This window comes from Atta cephalotes, assembly GCF_000143395.1.
Source record: "Atta cephalotes unplaced genomic scaffold scaffold00020, whole genome shotgun sequence".
NCBI lineage: Eukaryota > Metazoa > Arthropoda > Insecta > Hymenoptera > Formicidae > Atta > Atta cephalotes.
In genome coordinates this window covers 992117-1011075 of record NW_012130084.1, presented here as the reverse complement: position 1 = coordinate 1011075, position 18959 = coordinate 992117, and the positions used below count along the sequence as shown (strand labels likewise).

The following is an 18959-nucleotide window of genomic DNA, read 5'->3' as shown; positions in this document are numbered from 1 at the left end:
CGTCGTCGTTCGTCGTACGTCGTCNNCNCTCTCTCTCTCTCTCTCTCTCTCTCTCTCTCTCTCTCTCTCATTCTCTGTTTTTACATTGATTGTCTTTTAGCCTGTTGTTACTTGCTCTTTATACTTTGCATTCTAATATTATACATCTATTATTATTCTTCTCTTTGATGTTGTACAATTAAATAAGAGTCTGCATCGACAACTTCGTAAATGAACAACCATATAAGCCGTTCCGCAAACGAGAGCATTTCCTTGAATACATTTGGGTACACGGTGGAATAAATGTACAGCATTAAATGCATTTTACAAAATCGCGAGATCCCGTAACGAGAACTTCTTTAAAAGACTTCCCTTTGTCGCAGTATGTAACACGCCGCAACGGTGTTGCATGTCATTTTTATTTCGTTATTTTATTTTGAAGAAAAACTTTAATTCCTCTTATAATGTTTCACGCTTTCCTTTCTTTTTCTCCCTTTAAATATTTCATTTAAATGGGAAAAGTGCGAACAAGTTGTAGTCTTTTGTAAACAATCGAACAGAAACGTAATATATTCAATTTTAAAATAATCATATTATCTCTTTAGAATTATTAATATTTCAGTTTTAATTTGCCATTGCCTTTATCAAATTTGATTAGTTTATAAAACTGAAAAAATATATCTCAAAAAAATTTGCATATTAATATTTATTATTAAGCAAGATCCGTTAATTTTTGACCAAAAATAAAATTATTTCTCTTATCATCATATTATGATCATCTTTTTTCGAAAACAAATTGTGGACAAATTACACTTTTATTATTTAATCAATAAGAATCATGATATATGTATATATTATTTTCTACAATATTTCAATTAACTTTGTTATTAAGAATTCTGCTAAAATTGGAAGCATCAGCTTTAAGGAAGCTAAAGCGATTGTTGCTTTAAAACTTTGAAGGTAGAAGCACACGGTAAAATAAATTAGATTTGAATAATTCAGGATGTATCCAGTAATGCGGTTCCTGCGAATTAAGATCAAATTACCTCGAGATTTTTCTTTCGACGGTATCACTTTGCGAGATAAAATCGCACATCGTATTATGACGGGAGAAGAATCGATATTTCGCATAATAAAAATGCGAAAATGTCGCGTATAATTACACCGTAACTGGAAACCGTTTTTGGAGTTTTGTGAATCGTTCCCTCGTGAACAATCTTTTGACGAACACGTGCGATGATAATTATTCTATTACAATAACAGAGTCGTACGCTCATAGTCCATTAGCAGCAATTGGCGAACGGTAACGAGGGTATATGATATTCTTATTACGACATGCAAAATATCGAGAATATTATGGTAGATGGATTTTACACGAGATGAATTTCGCTTTACGGGAATAATGCAGAGTATACGCGTATGACTTTACAACGTCAGAATTGCCGCTTGTCATAAATACTGGAGATGCAAGTTTAAATTGCCTCTGTTTGCACCTCTTTTCATTACTTATAAGGCGAACACATTTCCGCGCACTTTTGATTGAATTTACGCCCGAAATATTATTTTGAAAATTATAATTCGAAATTAGACCGTTAAAAATTAATCAATTAAGAGAAATAATCTTATTTTTTGTCCATTTTCAACGATTCTTAATGTAATATTAATATGTAAATTTTTGCAAATAAATGTTTTTAGCTTTAAACCATTCTGATTCAATTGTTGGAACTTAAATCGCAATCGTAATTTTAAACTGAATATTTTAAATTAGATTAATCGTTAATTTTAATAATGATGCTAATAAGTTTTTTAAAAACTTGTGAATAATTTATTGCGAAAAATATTATTATATCTCAGCCAGAGATTTTCGCAATAAATTATTTTTGCAGGATTTTAAGTTGCTTATTAGCATCATTATTAAAATTGATGATCAATCTAATTTAAGATATTAATATTTCAGTTTTAATTTGTCATTGCCTTTATCAAATCTGATTAGTTTATAAAATTGAAAAAATATATCTCAAAAAAATTTGCATATTAATATTTATTATTAAACAAGATCCGTTAATTTTTGAACAAAAATAAAATTATTTCTCTTATCATCATATTATGATCATCATCTTTTTTCGAAAACAAATTGTGGACAAATTACACTTTTATGGAGCAAAAATTTAGGGAGATTTAATTTCTTTATCTCCGGCGAGTATGCAGGGATTAAAATCTTTACTGTGTCAGTTTATCCTCAGATTATGTTTATTTTTTTTATTTTCTTTGCGTTATACTTTATTTTATGTTCGTTTTAAATCATCATCAATCACGCCTTGATGTAGGTATATTTAACCGCTAAATATAAAATTGTCGATATGAGACTCATCGCTCACTCGATCTCGTATGTCACACGATTACACAATGTGCTTGTGAAATATTTCGTCTTTTAAATACTTGCATTAAAACACGATCCATAAAGTACGAGATCTGTCGTTTTATATTAAAAAATATCGTAATTCGATGTGATCGAAAGCTCGAAAGTGCAGATCATAAATAAATAAAATGTGTACACATTTCTATATTTTTATTGTTGATTTTCTTGTATGTTTACAATGCATTAGGCAACGTCAGCAGTGTCTCGACATTAAGTAGATAATGAATCGGAATCGGAAATGCCTTCACAGCGACGTATTTGTTGAAATCTCAGATATACATGCTACTATGTACATAAAGCAATTCAATCATGTCACAACAATGCACAAAAAAAGTAATCGATATCTAGTTCTCTATTGTTATTGTTGTATCGATTTCGTAGCCGATTTCAACGCCTCCCATGGAAACAAAGTCTGAATCCTGACAATAAAAATATCATGTTACTGACACATGCCAATGCTCACGTCGTTTCTGTCGGGTACTGCCGATTCCTATATTCGTTAGAAAATTTTAACGTTTCATTTTCCTGTAAAGATCTCAAGAAATTAAAAATGTCACCAGAAATCAAATAAAGCTTTTATATATGGTGTGTGTACTACAATATTTTATAATTTTGACTTTATGCTGCATTATTTTATACATTTGATTCAAAGGGTTTGTAATTTTGATTCATCTACAGCTTTTATATTTTAACGAAATAGACTTTGTTATATAATTTATAGGATTTGTTCCATTCTTTCTTTAAGAATACACATCCAATGAACGTAACAGACCATTTTTATGATCGCGAAGAAAAACGAAGGTGTTATTTAAGGATTAAACTAGTAAAGGAGATACAGAAGTGCGCGTGAATTCGTGTCTTCTTGCCGTTGTTAAAAGTTCTTTTAAGACGAGTTTCGCCCTCTTCCTGGAAGTCGCGAATAATAGCAGAAGGTCGCGTCAGGCGAAAAGGGATGATCGAGAAAAAGTGGGAAAAAAACTACAAAGCATCATCTTCGACGTTGTTCGATGTTGTTCCCTAATATGTTTCAACAGTTTTAACATTTCCCGAAGTACCATTCAATTATCAGCCAAGTCAGCTGTTTCCTTTCCAATGATTACTCGACAAATCTTTGTAGACAAACTTCTCTAAATTATTTTTAGATATTACTTAGATATTACTGTATTTGAATAAAACATTCGACGATCAAATGTGAAAGATTGACACGAAGTTAGAAATTAAAAAAAGAGTCTTACTCGTGCCCTGCACGATATGATACACAATTATAAATCAAAGATAGTGTGACTGTCCTTATTAATGTACTTTTATATTTCAATAAGCCATAAAGAAAATTAGCATGAATAAATAAGAAAAAAAATATTTTTTTGTCATTAATATTTTTTTGTAATTAAATTATTAATGTACACGATATCAAGAATAATATTTTATTTTTTATCTATTAAAGTATTTTAAACATTTTTCGAAAGATATGAGGAATTTATGTGAATTCAGTAATAAGTACCGCAAGATTTTAAGCTTATCTCCATTAATATGCGCTGTATTGTTTGAGAACATTGTATTATGAGTATATATTGAAATAAGTATAATTGAAATAATGATTTATGTAATATTAGCTTAAACAATTAGCTAAAATTTATTACCTGTTTCAATAACTATATATGTTAAAATGAATCAAATGCGGATAGGCACACAAATTGGAAGTACATTAATAGGATTATCGCCGCTTGGAGGATTTACTAATAAAGGGAAAAATATGGTTTTTCTTTTTATAAAATAATAACATTTTTTAGATTAAAGAAATATTATAAGAAAAAGAAATAGTTAAAAATCTGATATCGATTTCAAGCAGATAAAATTAAAGCTACAATATTTAATAATTAATTCAATAATAAACAAATTGACTTAAAGGCACATTAATAGGGACAGTTACCCTAATTGTTAATTTCAAATTTAATTTGTCTCTTTTCATATAGAAAATGTTCGAAGCCTTAAATGATTTTCTTACAGTCTTCTAAAGCGGATAAATGTCTAATCGATTATCAACATATCTAGGTCGCGTATGTAAAAGTCCAGTTATATTAACGTTACCATATGTCTATTTTGAGGCTTCTAATTGCTGTAATAGACATAAGTAGGTTAGTATCGAACATATTACATCATTCTTATATACATGAGTAATTTCTATCTCGAACCGTTCTTCAAGGGAGAGAGAATAATACATTACATAATTTTATTTATCTCGGCTTGAATCGTAGAGCAGATCTTGTGAATTCAAAAAAAATCGTAAAAATTTCAGAATAGTACGTGAAATATTCAATTTCTCTGTATATAATATTCCATGTTATTTTAGATTCCATACTGTTTAATCGAGCGCGCTCAATCTCGGTCCGGAGACAACGTGTCCGCCGAAAAACGACGCCGACGCCGGTCGTCCACGTCGTCGCGTCTCCACTTTATACGGTGGCGGCTCTCGGATATGCATGTATTCAGATTAGACAACGCGGAGGGAGAATTTGTCGGATAAATTCAGCCGGGGGGATAGTGGCCGGGGGCTGGCTCGCGCTCCCTCTAACATACTGGATTTCATTAAAATTCATTCGGCGCGGCAAGCTGTCACACGCGCCACGGATGTACAGACGGACGAGCGAGCTAATAGGCTTACCGTGTTACTACAAAAGGCGCCGAGTCCCTTCTCTTACTCGAGCGGATTGTGCGCTGTGGTCATATAAATTAAATATAAATAATGTACACCATGTAAATTGAATTAGATGATGCGTGCCACGCTCGCGGTCACAAATACTTTATTTATACACCGTTGAAAATGTAAATGATCGTTAAAGTGATTATTACTTGATTGAAGTCCGGTAAATTAATGTAAATTGAATGGATGGAATCGAAAGAACAAAGAGTTGAGATGCTGACAATTTGCGAAGAGATGTAATAACGATTCTATGTGACGTACATAACATATAACAAGTTGATCACACGTCGCAAAGAACAGCAGTATTACCAGCTGTGTTATTTCTTATTCCTCATTTTTACCCGATCGTCAATAAATCATGCATTTTTTTATCAGAATGCGTCAAGACATCGTCACAATGTACGCTCGGCACGGACAAAAACCAGCCAGCCATATTTTACTATCGCAAGTATCACGATTTCCGCTCATCCCTTCATAGTCATAAATAATATTTCTGTCGGTGGCCAGGTCGGCGTTTTCCCGCAATTATTGCGTCTCTCATAACCGACGTCATAATTCTATACCATAACGAGGCCATTCGTAACCCTCCAATTCCCACCCTCCTCTTCTCCTACCCGCCTGCTATTCCACTCTTCCACTTCATTCTGACATTTTTTTACGCGCGTGCGACCTTTTACGGATGACGGCGACTAATGGCAGCTGCGTTGCAACAAATACGTGGCGAAGCGATAAATAAATGTAATAGCAGCGGAATGATAACGACGTGATGACAAAAGCATTGTAAAATCATCAAGTATTATTCCGTTCGTTATTTGTAAAATTTGCATTTCGCGACTATATTTGAACGTTATCCCAGCTAGCTTTCGATGGTGCTTTCAAAATGTGCTTGAAAAATTAATAATTTTATTAAGACAGAATACGTGAAATAACATCCCTCATGATGATCCATTTTAATTTCCACGTTTATCGCTAAATTTCATTTAAAAGAACGAATATTCTCCAATCTAAATTTAAACTCAGTTGGAAAAAATCCGAAAAACGAAGAATTCCGACAGGGCGAACGACGGCGATGGTGACGTTCGAAGACGAGCCTAAAGAAGGTCGGCCAATAAATCGGCGGATTTTCATCACGGGTTAACTCTCGGATGGACGTCGGCCAACGAGCACTGTGATTGGCAGCTCTGACAATTATTTGTTTTCCACAAATCACGTGGTGGCGCCGACGTCGTTCTTCTACCTTTTCTTTTTCTACCTTTTCGTCTTTGTTACTCTTCTTTTTTTTCTTAAAATTTTCTCTCGTGATTCGCAGAAGAATCTTACAGATTCCCCACTCGTCACTTTTCTGTTTCTCCTTTTGTGAGCTATCTCTTCTCTATTAATTAAAAACATTTGAATTGATAATTACATTGCAAATGTAAACTTGATCAATTAGCATACTTGCGAACTGTGTCGATTAAATTTGTATATTCTAAATGTCATCGCGTAATATTAGGAACCTCGCGACACTTATTAACAACTTATTTCGCGACGGAGAATTTTAAATTTGATTAAAAGAGAGCGAACGTTGAAAACGAAGTTATTAATTGTAAGTATACAACGTTCTAAAAGAAAATGCGGCAATAAATTGATTGATATTTAATTTAAATTTCTTTTTTTACGTCTTGAGATTTTTATACTTCGAAACACAAGTTGAAGTTATTATAAAATTATGTCTTTACGTTTCACTACAAGTATTTTAACTTTGATTCCTTATTATTTTTACATCCTTGCATTTTCCTCCGGTCGATCACTTTTTATTACCACTCAACTTTTCACAACAACGAGATGAAATTTGTGCCTTAAATAATTGAATACTTTCTTACAGTATTTCACATCACATGTCGGAAACCTAAATGCCTCTTTGTGAATAACATTTAGACATCAATGTTGTAAAAGGATCAAACGAAATTGAAGAAAATAAATTAAGTTTTTGAGGATGAGATCTCGAAGAAATAGTATATAATATGTGAATAATACATTATTAATATAAATTAGCAGAGATATGAAGATGATTTAAGAGAAACACATACACGTGTAATTCCGATATGTTTTTGTACGTACAGAAGCGATGTTATCACGATCGATTTTACATTACATCCTCTTCTTTCACCGCCCACCGCATTTCATCGTGCGAATATTAATGCCGCAATTAATTTCGCTTAAATCGCGATAGAATATTTCGGATTTTTCATGAAAGCCAAATTATGCGCACTGACCAACAATGGCGCACCGGCATTGACCCCTCCGACCCCTCCCTCCCTCCCTTCCTCCTCTATTCCTCTTTTTGCCTGGGTGCCATTAATTCGGTACGATGTTTCGATTAAATTGCAGTCTAAGCGCGAAGAAGTGAAAAGCGTTTTGTGCGTTTGACGCGCCGCCAATTACGCGAGACGTCAAAATAATGAAGGTGGATCGCGTTTTCCACGATTGCCAGCTGCCAATTATAGCTTTTCGCGGTCGTGTTTGTCGCCCTTTTCCACGCCGATATTAATAAATCATCATTGAAATTGTTGTTGCATTGTCGTGCGATGACCGAAGCGCGGATTTTGACGTTGAAATTTTCACTAAATTACCGATTATATGCGCGTGATGCGTACGACGTAATTACATAATAGAATTATTAAATGTCAAATCTGCAAGAAAATTAATTTAATTAATTAAATTGATAAATGTGTGTAAGACAAACTTCCAAAATCTTAATTCGATTGCTATTTGTATTCATTTGTATTGTAAAATTTACATATAGAACCCTATTGTACTGTATTTACGTATAAAACTTTAAAATACAAAACCTCACATAAAAAATCTATTAGTCCCAAAGACAAATAGGTTTTTTATGTAACACTTTAAAGTTGTATATGTAAATATAACAGTCTTGTACGTAAATTTACATATAATACGTCTTTGTAGAATCCATATGTAAATTTTACAAATGAATACAGCTTTGTAGAATTTCACTTGAATCTAATGCAAGATTGAATACTCTTATGATTAGTTTTTTAATATACGTATAGAAAATATTTTAATCAAAAAGATATTTTTATTTTAATGCAATAAATATAAAGAAATTGTTTTCAAATGTATTTTACTGTTTGATTACTATTTGTATTTATATTTACATAAAATTATTTATGTATCTATATTTACATAAAATGTTCAATAGTCTCTTTCACAATTGACGTGCATAATAAGCAACATGAAAATATTTTTCATATAATGTCGTAAAATTTTCTAAACATTAATCTATTATGGGATGTTTGCACACATAACGAACGCTATATTTGCGATTGATCGCATAAAAGCGAACAAAATGATGAGGGAAAAGTTTAGGAAGCATGAGGCGGCCGTTTACTTTCACGAGGAAAACTTTTAGCGTTTAAATTCAGCTGTGATTTCTAGAAACGATTAAAAACATCGATCGTAAATTATCTTGGTAGTCATTAACACTCGAAGTGCTATTTCGCAAGTGATAAAACATTGGATTTAGAATAATTAAGAATTCGTAATAATGCGATAAAATCATCGCAGTAATACGCAGGATATCTCGATATAAAAAAAGTTTTTTAAAGAATGATTTAAGTTAGGACACACTTTCTTAAGACGTTCGTTAAAAAACACTTCAAGAAAGAGACAAAAAGTTTATAATCATTTTTCTTATTATGACATATCGTTTTCCTATTTCACAATAACTAAAAAAATTAAGTTTCCCAAAAAAAGGAAGAAACAATTTTTCAATTTGACAGAAAATTATTGACTCAATCAAATAATATCGACAAAAAGAATATATTCTTAATATATTATAATTAAATGTTATTTTTTACCATTTTCGTTTCACAATCCTCATAAAAATCATTTTTCTTGAGTTGTAACGTTTTGACAATGTTTTAAAAAAATAAATTAGTTATTTTTGTTGATTGGTAAGTTAAAGTTGATCTGATGTTATATAATAATAACAACTCGAAAATCACGTTTGTTATGTCATTATTTTTGAAGAAAGTCAGAGAGCGATATCTTTTTATGAATAATAAGTACAACCTAGATAAGTACAATCAGAAAAATATTAGGCACCTATATTTTTTTCGTTTATCTGGAATTTTTTTTTCTGTATTGTTACCTATTGATTATCGACATCATACATATATAAGTTTAAAGAATTCTTGGAGGATAATCCACAGTAAATGTTATAAATCAATTTCTGAGTAAAACTTCAAATAATGATTAATAAAGTACATGATATTTTTGGCCAAGAGTGTGTGTATATATATATATATATATATATAAAAAATTAAAAAACGCGCACATAAATATGTATAAAATATCTTTAAAAATATATATGTTGAGGCTGTTTTGTGACGTATTAATTGCAAAAATTTGCTATTACTATTTAATAATATTGAAAATTATCTTGGCGTGGATAAAGATCAAAGCACATCCCACATGCGAAATTCATTGCGTATCTATAGCTGCGGATATATATTTGCATAAATCGGAACGGCTTGCGAAAACAAGTTAAATATAGAAGCGCATCGCTAGTTTTTAGCTTTTGCAGAGTCGAATGTCGAATGCATTTTACATTTTTCAAAGGGATGATGCCGTGTAACTTCACCACTGTAACTTGATTGGTCGCAGCGTCGATTTCAAAGTTGATAATTGACTCGCTCGCGAAAAAACATGACTGACCAACCTAGTATTTATTTGTATTTGGCATTTTTAAATGTTTTCGATATCGGCAAATAAATCGGATAATAGTATTAAACAAGTGTATTAGAAGAAATAAGTAAAAAATTCGAAAAAGAGAACGCAAAAATAAAATTTATTATTCTTATTTTTATTTTAAATTTATTTATTTTTATATTTAAATTTTTAAAAATATTTTTTTTTACCATACACCAAGATATTGAAGATTATTTTTAACTTTTCATTTTAACTTTTCATTTTGCTTTAAATTTAATCATTAATATTTATCGCAAATCGCCCATACAAAAACGTGGTTATAACGAGGCATGAGTCTCATGGTCATATTATAATGATGATACTCTCACTTCCGTATAGCATAGAAATTAATTTCACGTGGCAATAATGCTTAATTTGACGCGGATAGGACGTGCATTAAGCGATGCACAAGCCATGCACTTAATGTACATCGATGGGGATCGAGCGTTTAGGCCAACGCCATGCCGACATCCCGACGTTGAGGGTCAAGGGATGTATCGATGGTACGCGATTAAGCTCTCAAAGTCGCGAAGGTGTCTTGAGAGACATTTGTCTCTAATTAATCTTCCTCGCTCAATGTACAGTATCGGACATCCCGAGCAAATGCTAAATTAAATAGGACGTATCATGGTTTGTGGAGATATCTACATAACAAGTAGAATAAATAAGTAAAAAGAAGAATTAACTGAACAGCTCAAATAAACAATACCTATTTATAAAAGAATTCTGTCATGCTTCGATGATAGATTTAGAAGAAAAGCAAAAGTTAGCACATTATTACGAGCGTCGCATTTGTCAAAATATTGAATAATACATCAAGTTCACCGTTGCCTTGTTTACGTATTTTATTCGCTATTTGCATCCATGTAATAAAGGCATGATACGTATCTACTCTTAAAAAGGGCACGTAAAATCGAATTGAATTTCAGAGCTGCCCTTTCTCGCGATGCTGATTGATGCTCTCGCTATATGATGTGCTTATTTCGTGCCGTGAGAAACTGTCAGCACAGAGAGATTGCAAATTTTAATAATTCGAACGTTGAAGGAAATGTAATATTTAATAACGTTGTGTAATTTTACTGTTATTTTACTGTTATTTAGTAAACAAAAATAAAAGTATAATTCTAACGTTTATCTCAAACTTATTTAACTTTTCTCCATAAATATATTATTTTATTTCTTTATTTTTAACTTTTTTATTTCCTTAATTTTGTTCATTTTTTTATTCTTAAACTTTTTAATTTTATATTTTTCCTAATTTTAATTTTCTTCCTTATCTTTTGCTTCTCAATTTCATTCCTTCATTTTCCTTTATATTATTTGTTTTTCGTTCTCATAATATAATAATTATTGTGTTGCATAATCAAATGTACAAATAAATAATTGATCCAATGACGCATCTATAAGTTCTATTTTATGAGCTTCGACATATACTGATTGTGTATGTGCGCGAGCGTCTCTTTTATTCTATTCACAATAGATGCTTTAAATTGTAATGATTTTTATAGTAATTGTGCAAGTTAAGAAATAGAATCACTTGCGCAGTGAAAAATCAACGTGAGACTAAACTTATGTAAATTCCAAATAAAAAAAAATATAATATTTATTGTACATCAAACACTGTTAGATATCAAAGAAGAAATGAATTCTTCATCCTTTAAATTAAATAAAATTTTTAAGTTCTATATGTATCGAAATGCAAATTAATCCATTTCTATGGTAAGTTTCTATGGTAAAGTAAACAACACCCGTTATTAATGTACGTTTTTGATATAGAAGAATAATAAACTAAATTTAAATTAAATTTGATATATTTTTGATGATACATTTTCTTGAATTGAATTATTTAACTTTAATTATTTTTTAAATTAAATTAATAATATACATTAAGAACTGTAATGATTTATGTAATAATATGAAATAATTAAAATAACTCAAATTGTGGATATAATTTTACATTATGAATTTAACAGTATAAGTAAATATTGTATAATTGTATTCACAGTAGATAATTTTGACAATTGTTTTTTATGTATATTTCAAAGATATAATTATTTTTTAATATCGGTGAAACCTGAACAATGAAAACAAATGATATAGAGTGTACATTGTTGTATTGTATGTATATAAATAAACTTGATATCAATTTCAAAATCATTATACGTTTTTTAAAATCATTATGTATTTTTATTATAAAGAATGATTTAACAAATTTTATAATCTCAAAAAGCTAATTTTTATAATTTTTGTAATAGTTCAATATTTTCCACGAAAAATATATCTCAAAAAATATTTTGAAAAAATAATATTTTTAATTAATATTTATATAAAAATACTTTATAAAAATAGCATATTTACTTATTTTTCATTAAAAGAATTCTTATCTGGAGAAGAATATCAGAAATTAATTCTTTTTAAAGATTTGAAATTTAAGAACTGCAATTTTGCAATTTTCATTGCAATGGAAATCGAATATAATGAAAATATTGCAAACTATGGATATTATTTATATAGATATATCCTTTGAAAACTTAGAATGATTTATTTAACAGTTTTCATTCAAAATTCAATATATGAAGCTAATCGATTCATTCTAATACATATATGCAATATGCATAAATAAATACGATAAAAATATTTTTTATTTATATTAAAATATTTTTTATTTATATTAATTTCTTGATAAAAATTTTTGTAAATTTTTAACATATCCGAATATTAAATTAACTTAATTATTTGTCCACTTAGTCATAAATTATGTTATTCTGACATTAAGAAATGTTGAATATTTTGTATATTCAACATTTCTTAGTGTCAGAACAATTTATGGCTAAGTGGACAAATTGTCTAAAAATAATGTATGTTAAAATATAAATAAATTCTAAGAAAATTCTAAAATATGATAATTTACATATTATAAATATTACAATAATTTTATTGGAGAAATTCTACAATTTAATTACAAATTAGAGCAATGTTACATTTTTTGTGCTTTTTTACATAATATTTATGTTACTTCCCAACACATTCATCTTATGTTAAATTAACACAAATTCGAGTAGATCATTTGGACACGTAAAATGTGTTAAATTTAACGTAAAGTTTTCCTCAAATGTACGTACTTTCATTATCAAAGTTACATATAGTACATAACGTGATATATCACAAAAAGAAATTGTTGGAAATTTAGTGATTGGGAATCACTGAATTTCCAACAATAAATTACATATGCACTTCTCGCTTGTAATCAGTTTAACAGGACCATTGTAAGGCATAAATAACTGTGTCTGCATCTTATCGCCAAAATCGATCATGGGGCTGCAGTTGTATGTGCAATTATTGCTCGGCACAAAACCGCGCAGGTATAACGACGTTCTTGTTCTTTGCGCAGTTCGCATCTACCGGGTGACAACTAATTCCCGGCGAACCCAGTTAAGCCTTTCTCGCTGGTTCCCGCGCGTAATTAGAAGGGACAAACTCCGAGGTACGCGAGTCTTCCGCTAATTTGCATTGGTTTAACAGCCAGTTTCAGACTACTTGGCGTCGCGTTACATGGCTATCCTCTAATTTGGGAGGATGACAAACGAGAATCGCAACACCTTAAACCGCCCTCTTTTTCCATAGATCATACCTTGCGAAATGCGACTTAAATCGTTTTCACTTCTCATAATCCTTCCATATCTCATCTTATATATATCTTGTATATATAATAAAAGATTTTAGTAGGCAAAAAGAACAGCTGTAGAAAAATAAGGCAATTGCGTTCAATTCATTTAGAATGCCTCTACATTTATGCCTTAGGCATTATTTAAATTAGATTCTTTCACGAAATATGAGATGAAAAAGATAATATGAACATAACTTCAAGTTACTTAAGTAATTTCATAACGAGTAATTCTGAGATTTTAGTCATATTAAATACGTGTATTATCATATATGTGATTAAATGTGTACACTAATATTATCATTATCGATGTATCGTCTATTATTGTTTGTTAATAAAGACAATTACATTGTATCCCGTATTCTATCATAATTATGTATGATTAATAATGCCGACTATTACTTATTAATAGTGGCGATATTATATCTCGGTAGCTACTCTAATATCGTTATCATTAATGGTGCTATTTGATACGGTATTATAATTTGCATATTGTAATATCGTATCACAAATTTATCCCTACCTTCAAGTACATTAAGTTACTAATTATTGAAAAACATTTCTCACGTGTATTATTAGTGTAAATTTATATTATATTATTACGCGGAACGAAATTATTATATATTGTTAGCAAACAAATTGATATAAAGAGGGTTCATTGTCTTAATTATTAAAACTTTCAGTTGTAATCTCGTAATTAGGAAACCTAATATAATTCTTTATCTAATGTTTGAATTATACGTAGCATTAATCAAAACTGCCAATAATCGGGAAGATGTAAGCTTCGGTACTTCTCGTTTTCCATTGCTATCTCCGGATTTAGGACTGACATCTTCCCCTTCTTCCTTATTGACCGCCTTTTCTACCATACAAACTTCATACTGTGCTCCTGCAAACTTTATGTTGCAATAACGGAACGCCACTGGCAAAGTCAAAAATAAAATTGACAATTTACGGCGGTTGTACGATAAAACGAACGTACATACAAGATGAGCTATGTTTCTTTGGAAAATTGCCGATTTAAGAAAGGTAAGTATATTTAGATAATATTCTGATAAGAAAATAATAAGGTAATAAAAGATGAAAATTAAAAATACATTAAAAATAGAACATATTTAATATAATTAATAGGTATATAATCTTAAAGATAAAATTATATCTTAAAGATAAAAATTTTATACTTTGTTTTAATAGAATATACGTTCTTGCTTATTGTAGAAATATAAGAGAATAAATAAATGCCGATACATTCTACCGCAATGAAATTAACCTCATTTGTGCGCAATGAGTCGCAAATTGTTATTCTCAGTCGATAATCCATAATTATTCATTACGCTCATATAACCATAAATAGTAATTATTAATTTAGCCCAGCGGCAGCTTTTTGTGCACATTCGATCGAATGACACTTTGCATTTGTTTAAATTACGAGCCAATCTACGGTGGCACGCCTTTGATAATAATAATAATTACAATACTTGTAATAAACGATATATTATGCAAGAATAGAAGACATACCTTATAAGATGTTAATAATTGTTTCTCATAATATTTTTTGTGATATCGTAGATAACATTTTTAAATAATTAATAAAGATTTATAATATATTTTAATAAGATAAAATGAAAATTTATAATTTAATATACGAAATTACGGAAATATTATATTAGTTATTATGTAGAGACAATAAAACTTAAAAATATAATTATATATGTACGTGTCTTGATTATAATTAGCTTTGCATAAATTTAATAAAACATTTTAATAAAATAAATTTAATTTATACATTATATCAGTTAAAAATAAAATGTTATTATAAAGTTAAAATCTCTCTTTTAACATTATAAAAATTATAAATATACATCTTTTATATATATTTAATATACTTTTCGCTAATGCATTTATTTTGTAAAAATTGAGCAACTATTGAGCAACTGCTGAATATGACACATGAAATGTTACAAATAATTTTAATGTTACAAAAAATATTTGAAAATATTATTATTTTAATAAAAAATAAAAATCGTGCATGCAAAGGAACGCATTTAATGGTTATAATTATGTTTTTGATATCTATGAAAGCTACGAGCTCACGATTTGAAAGTTCGTAAAATTGAAAACTGATAATAGTTTGATCGTAAGAAAGTCACAGATCAGACAACAGCGAATCGCGCGAATCTCGATTCTAATAATTCATTGTGTGTGATGTCGTCTGATGATGAATCTCCAGGGACAGACTTCTCTAATTAACCCAATATCCACGAGGTACGGGCATTATAGCTGCTCTGTAGCCACGTGTTAATCCAATTGTCCCATGCGTGCGGTGCGTCACTCGCGAATCCTCGTGATAGATTCGAGATTTCGAATTATGAATTCTCTTCTCATCCGCGCGTCAATCCGCTTCTATTACAGTCCTGTGCTTCATATTCTGAATATTTCTCTTGAAAATTACAATAAACTGGTTCGGCTTTCTTTTTCCTTTTCTTTCCCGACATAGTGCAGCTAAATGAGCAATAATAAAAGAACGACTCTGCAAAATGCGTCATTGAGCGTCCCATCGCGTCCCTCGATGCGAAATGATGCACGTGCATCAACGACCATTGCGTCTAACTCGCTTGGTCTCTCTCCCCATTGAGGCCGTTAAAAAAGGCAAATAGAACTTAAAGAAAAAGAGAGAAATGCAACTTCGCTAACGTCAACATACGGCATTGCATCTTCGCTTTCGTTTTAATTGTGACTATTCAGAGGCGTCTCCGTGACCGGCATGGAGAACACACGACGCAACGCGTCGCGTCGCATCGCGTCGCGCCGAGCCGAGCGGAGCGGAGCGCACTGGCCGTGTCGCATCGTGCCGGTGGACGCTGCAATAAAAGCCTCGCCCCGTTCCGTGTCTGAAACGCGTGCGATTAAAAAGGGCAAAATATGAATGCACCACGGGACGCATTCCGCCGAGCGCGGCGAACTCTTCTTTTTTTTAGCGACCACCACCGTGTTACAGTCCGAGGTCCATAGCGCCGTGTTTGTTTCTCTTCCCTTATTTTGTTCGAATGCGTTTGCATTCGTACAGTAGCGGGCTTTGGACATGCAACTCGCGCGAAACGCGTACGTCCGGACGCTGCTTATTGTCGGCTCGCATGAATTAGCCGAGCACGTGTTGAGGAGATCAGAGACAAAGGAGCATAAACGTGTTTCGCCTATATGACTACTAATGAGAAAAATCTAAAGCTTTTTATTAAAATTGAAAAGGAAGTAGAAAAAACACGGCGAATGTGGAAGAAATGTATGAGTTTTGAAAAGCTCTAAATAGCTCAGTTTCTAATTTTTAAATTGTTAAATTATCAATTCTCATTTTTGAATCATTTTACTTGTTAATTTAATAAGTAATATCACTATTCTGATTCTGTCCAATGCATTTTAAGATCGAAAAAGATTTCGGAGCACAGTTTAATAGAATTAAATATATATATATAAATTCACACAGAAATATTTAAGCACTAAAGTCCGCTTTGAAAGTAGCACAGAAATTTCTCTTATTTACTTAGATTTATTCTCATTTTTTTAAATTAACTTATAATTTAAATTTAACCTCACAACTTGATGATAACGTAAAAATTATGTTTTTCTAGCTATGATTAATCACTTAACTGGATGGTTTTGTAGTAGTAATTTAAAAACTTACTTATTACAAAAGCATTTGTAATTAACTACAGCTAGAAAAATATACTTTTTATATTATTACCAAGTTATGTCTAATCATAAGTTAATCAGAAATTAACAAGTTTAACAGAAAAAAACCCGACCTTAAACAGGGATTTTATGCTCATGCTATTTATTATTTTTATCATTTATTAAATTACTGCTTTAAATTGCAGTTTATCTTTACAACAACAATGCATGGCATCGCATTAACGTAAATTAATACTATGATACTTGCTTATTGGAGTAAAGTTCGAGACATTCACCTGTCATAGTAGTAGTCCCTGAAACACATAATAAAAACAATTTAAATTAGACAAATGATTGGCAATAAACATATTATTATTTATTATTATATAATTTTTTCAGAATGACTTCGTATTATTGTATATTAATTGTTTATTTAAAATAATAATACCACAGGATGAAATATTTAACTTTATGATTTTGTATAAACGCACAAGTGACAATTAAATTGATATAATATTGTTTACTAATGATCACGCAATATAAAAGATGAAATGCAAGCGTTAAAAACATTTACAAATTCGCGTCGACCGAAATATTCGAATGTTATTTCGCGATCTATATATTGCGGTGATTGGGCACGAATGGTGAATCGATTGACGATTACCAGAGCGTGTAATTTGAACTACAGGGTCCTCCAAAAGAGAACTAAATAACATTTACCATTAACTTGCATGATATAAATTTCAATTTCGTAATTCAACGTACCTCATTAAGTATATCTATTAAATTGTGTAAACATATAAAAGTGAATAAGAAAATAATACGAATTTTTTTCATTGAAATGAAATGAGAATTTAAAGGAAGAAATAAGCATGCTTTGTATAACAATAATTTTTTTAATTGTTCGAAATCCTCTTATACATATATATATATATATATATATATATAATGATTTTATTTGCAAAACGCAAATTCCTCGTAGAAAAATTGTGATTAAAATTCCAATAAAAATAAAAAACACATATTAGTTCTTTGCTCATAACACTCCTGTTTTCCCGATCCTATTTATACAGAAAATGTACTGTTTTATAAAAAGACTAATATACAATCTTCAACGTTTTTGCAATAATCGATTTTATACACGCCACAGGCGTCATAAATTACATTTCTACGATCGCATGAATATATCCACATGACTTTTCGAGGTTTTCCGACGGAGGTTCCGAAGATTTTCAGACACGATGCCAGCAGAGAGCTGGCAAAACGAATCTCCTGGTAATCGAATCGCGTCGAACTTTAATCGAATTCGTCCTACGAGGAGCGTTTCGGTCAATAAATGCTCCATTAGCTGCAGTTTAAACGTGCGATTTCTCGTGGCAAAAAGGACGAAACGATGAAACTTCTCGCTACGAAACATTTGATAAAATGGTTGCGTTCTAATGGGAGATTGCCAATTACTTCAATCGTATCGTCAGTATGGCGCTGATACATAAATGCGCTACTTTTTTAACGTGTTTCGTTTCAAAAATATCAGAATTCAAAAATATTGGAATTAATGAACTTTGAGACTAATTTACCTAGATTCAAATGTCAAACGCTAATTTAGGTGAAAAAAAGAAGAAAGGAAGAGAGAGAGAGAGAGAGAGAGAGAGGAGGAGAGGAGGGGGAAGGGGGTAATAATAATAATTAAACGTGTGATAATAATATTATTTTACGTTTTCGCCGTACTTTAGTTTTAGTTAGTTTCGGTTTTACTTTTACGTTTTCCGGCCGTACGT

At 30.7% G+C, this 18959-nt stretch overlaps 1 protein-coding gene across 1 annotated transcript in view; it reads right to left on the bottom strand.

The window, feature by feature from the left end:
* LOC105619249 (uncharacterized RNA-binding protein C3H8.09c) overlaps positions 1 to 18959 on the bottom strand; it is a 101797-nt gene that overhangs the window by 8043 nt on the left and 74795 nt on the right. The window contains exon 4 of the mRNA XM_012200773.1: positions 17478 to 17495. Within this exon, the coding sequence (XP_012056163.1) occupies positions 17478 to 17495 (18 nt within the window). The remainder of the gene's footprint in view (positions 1 to 17477; positions 17496 to 18959) is intronic.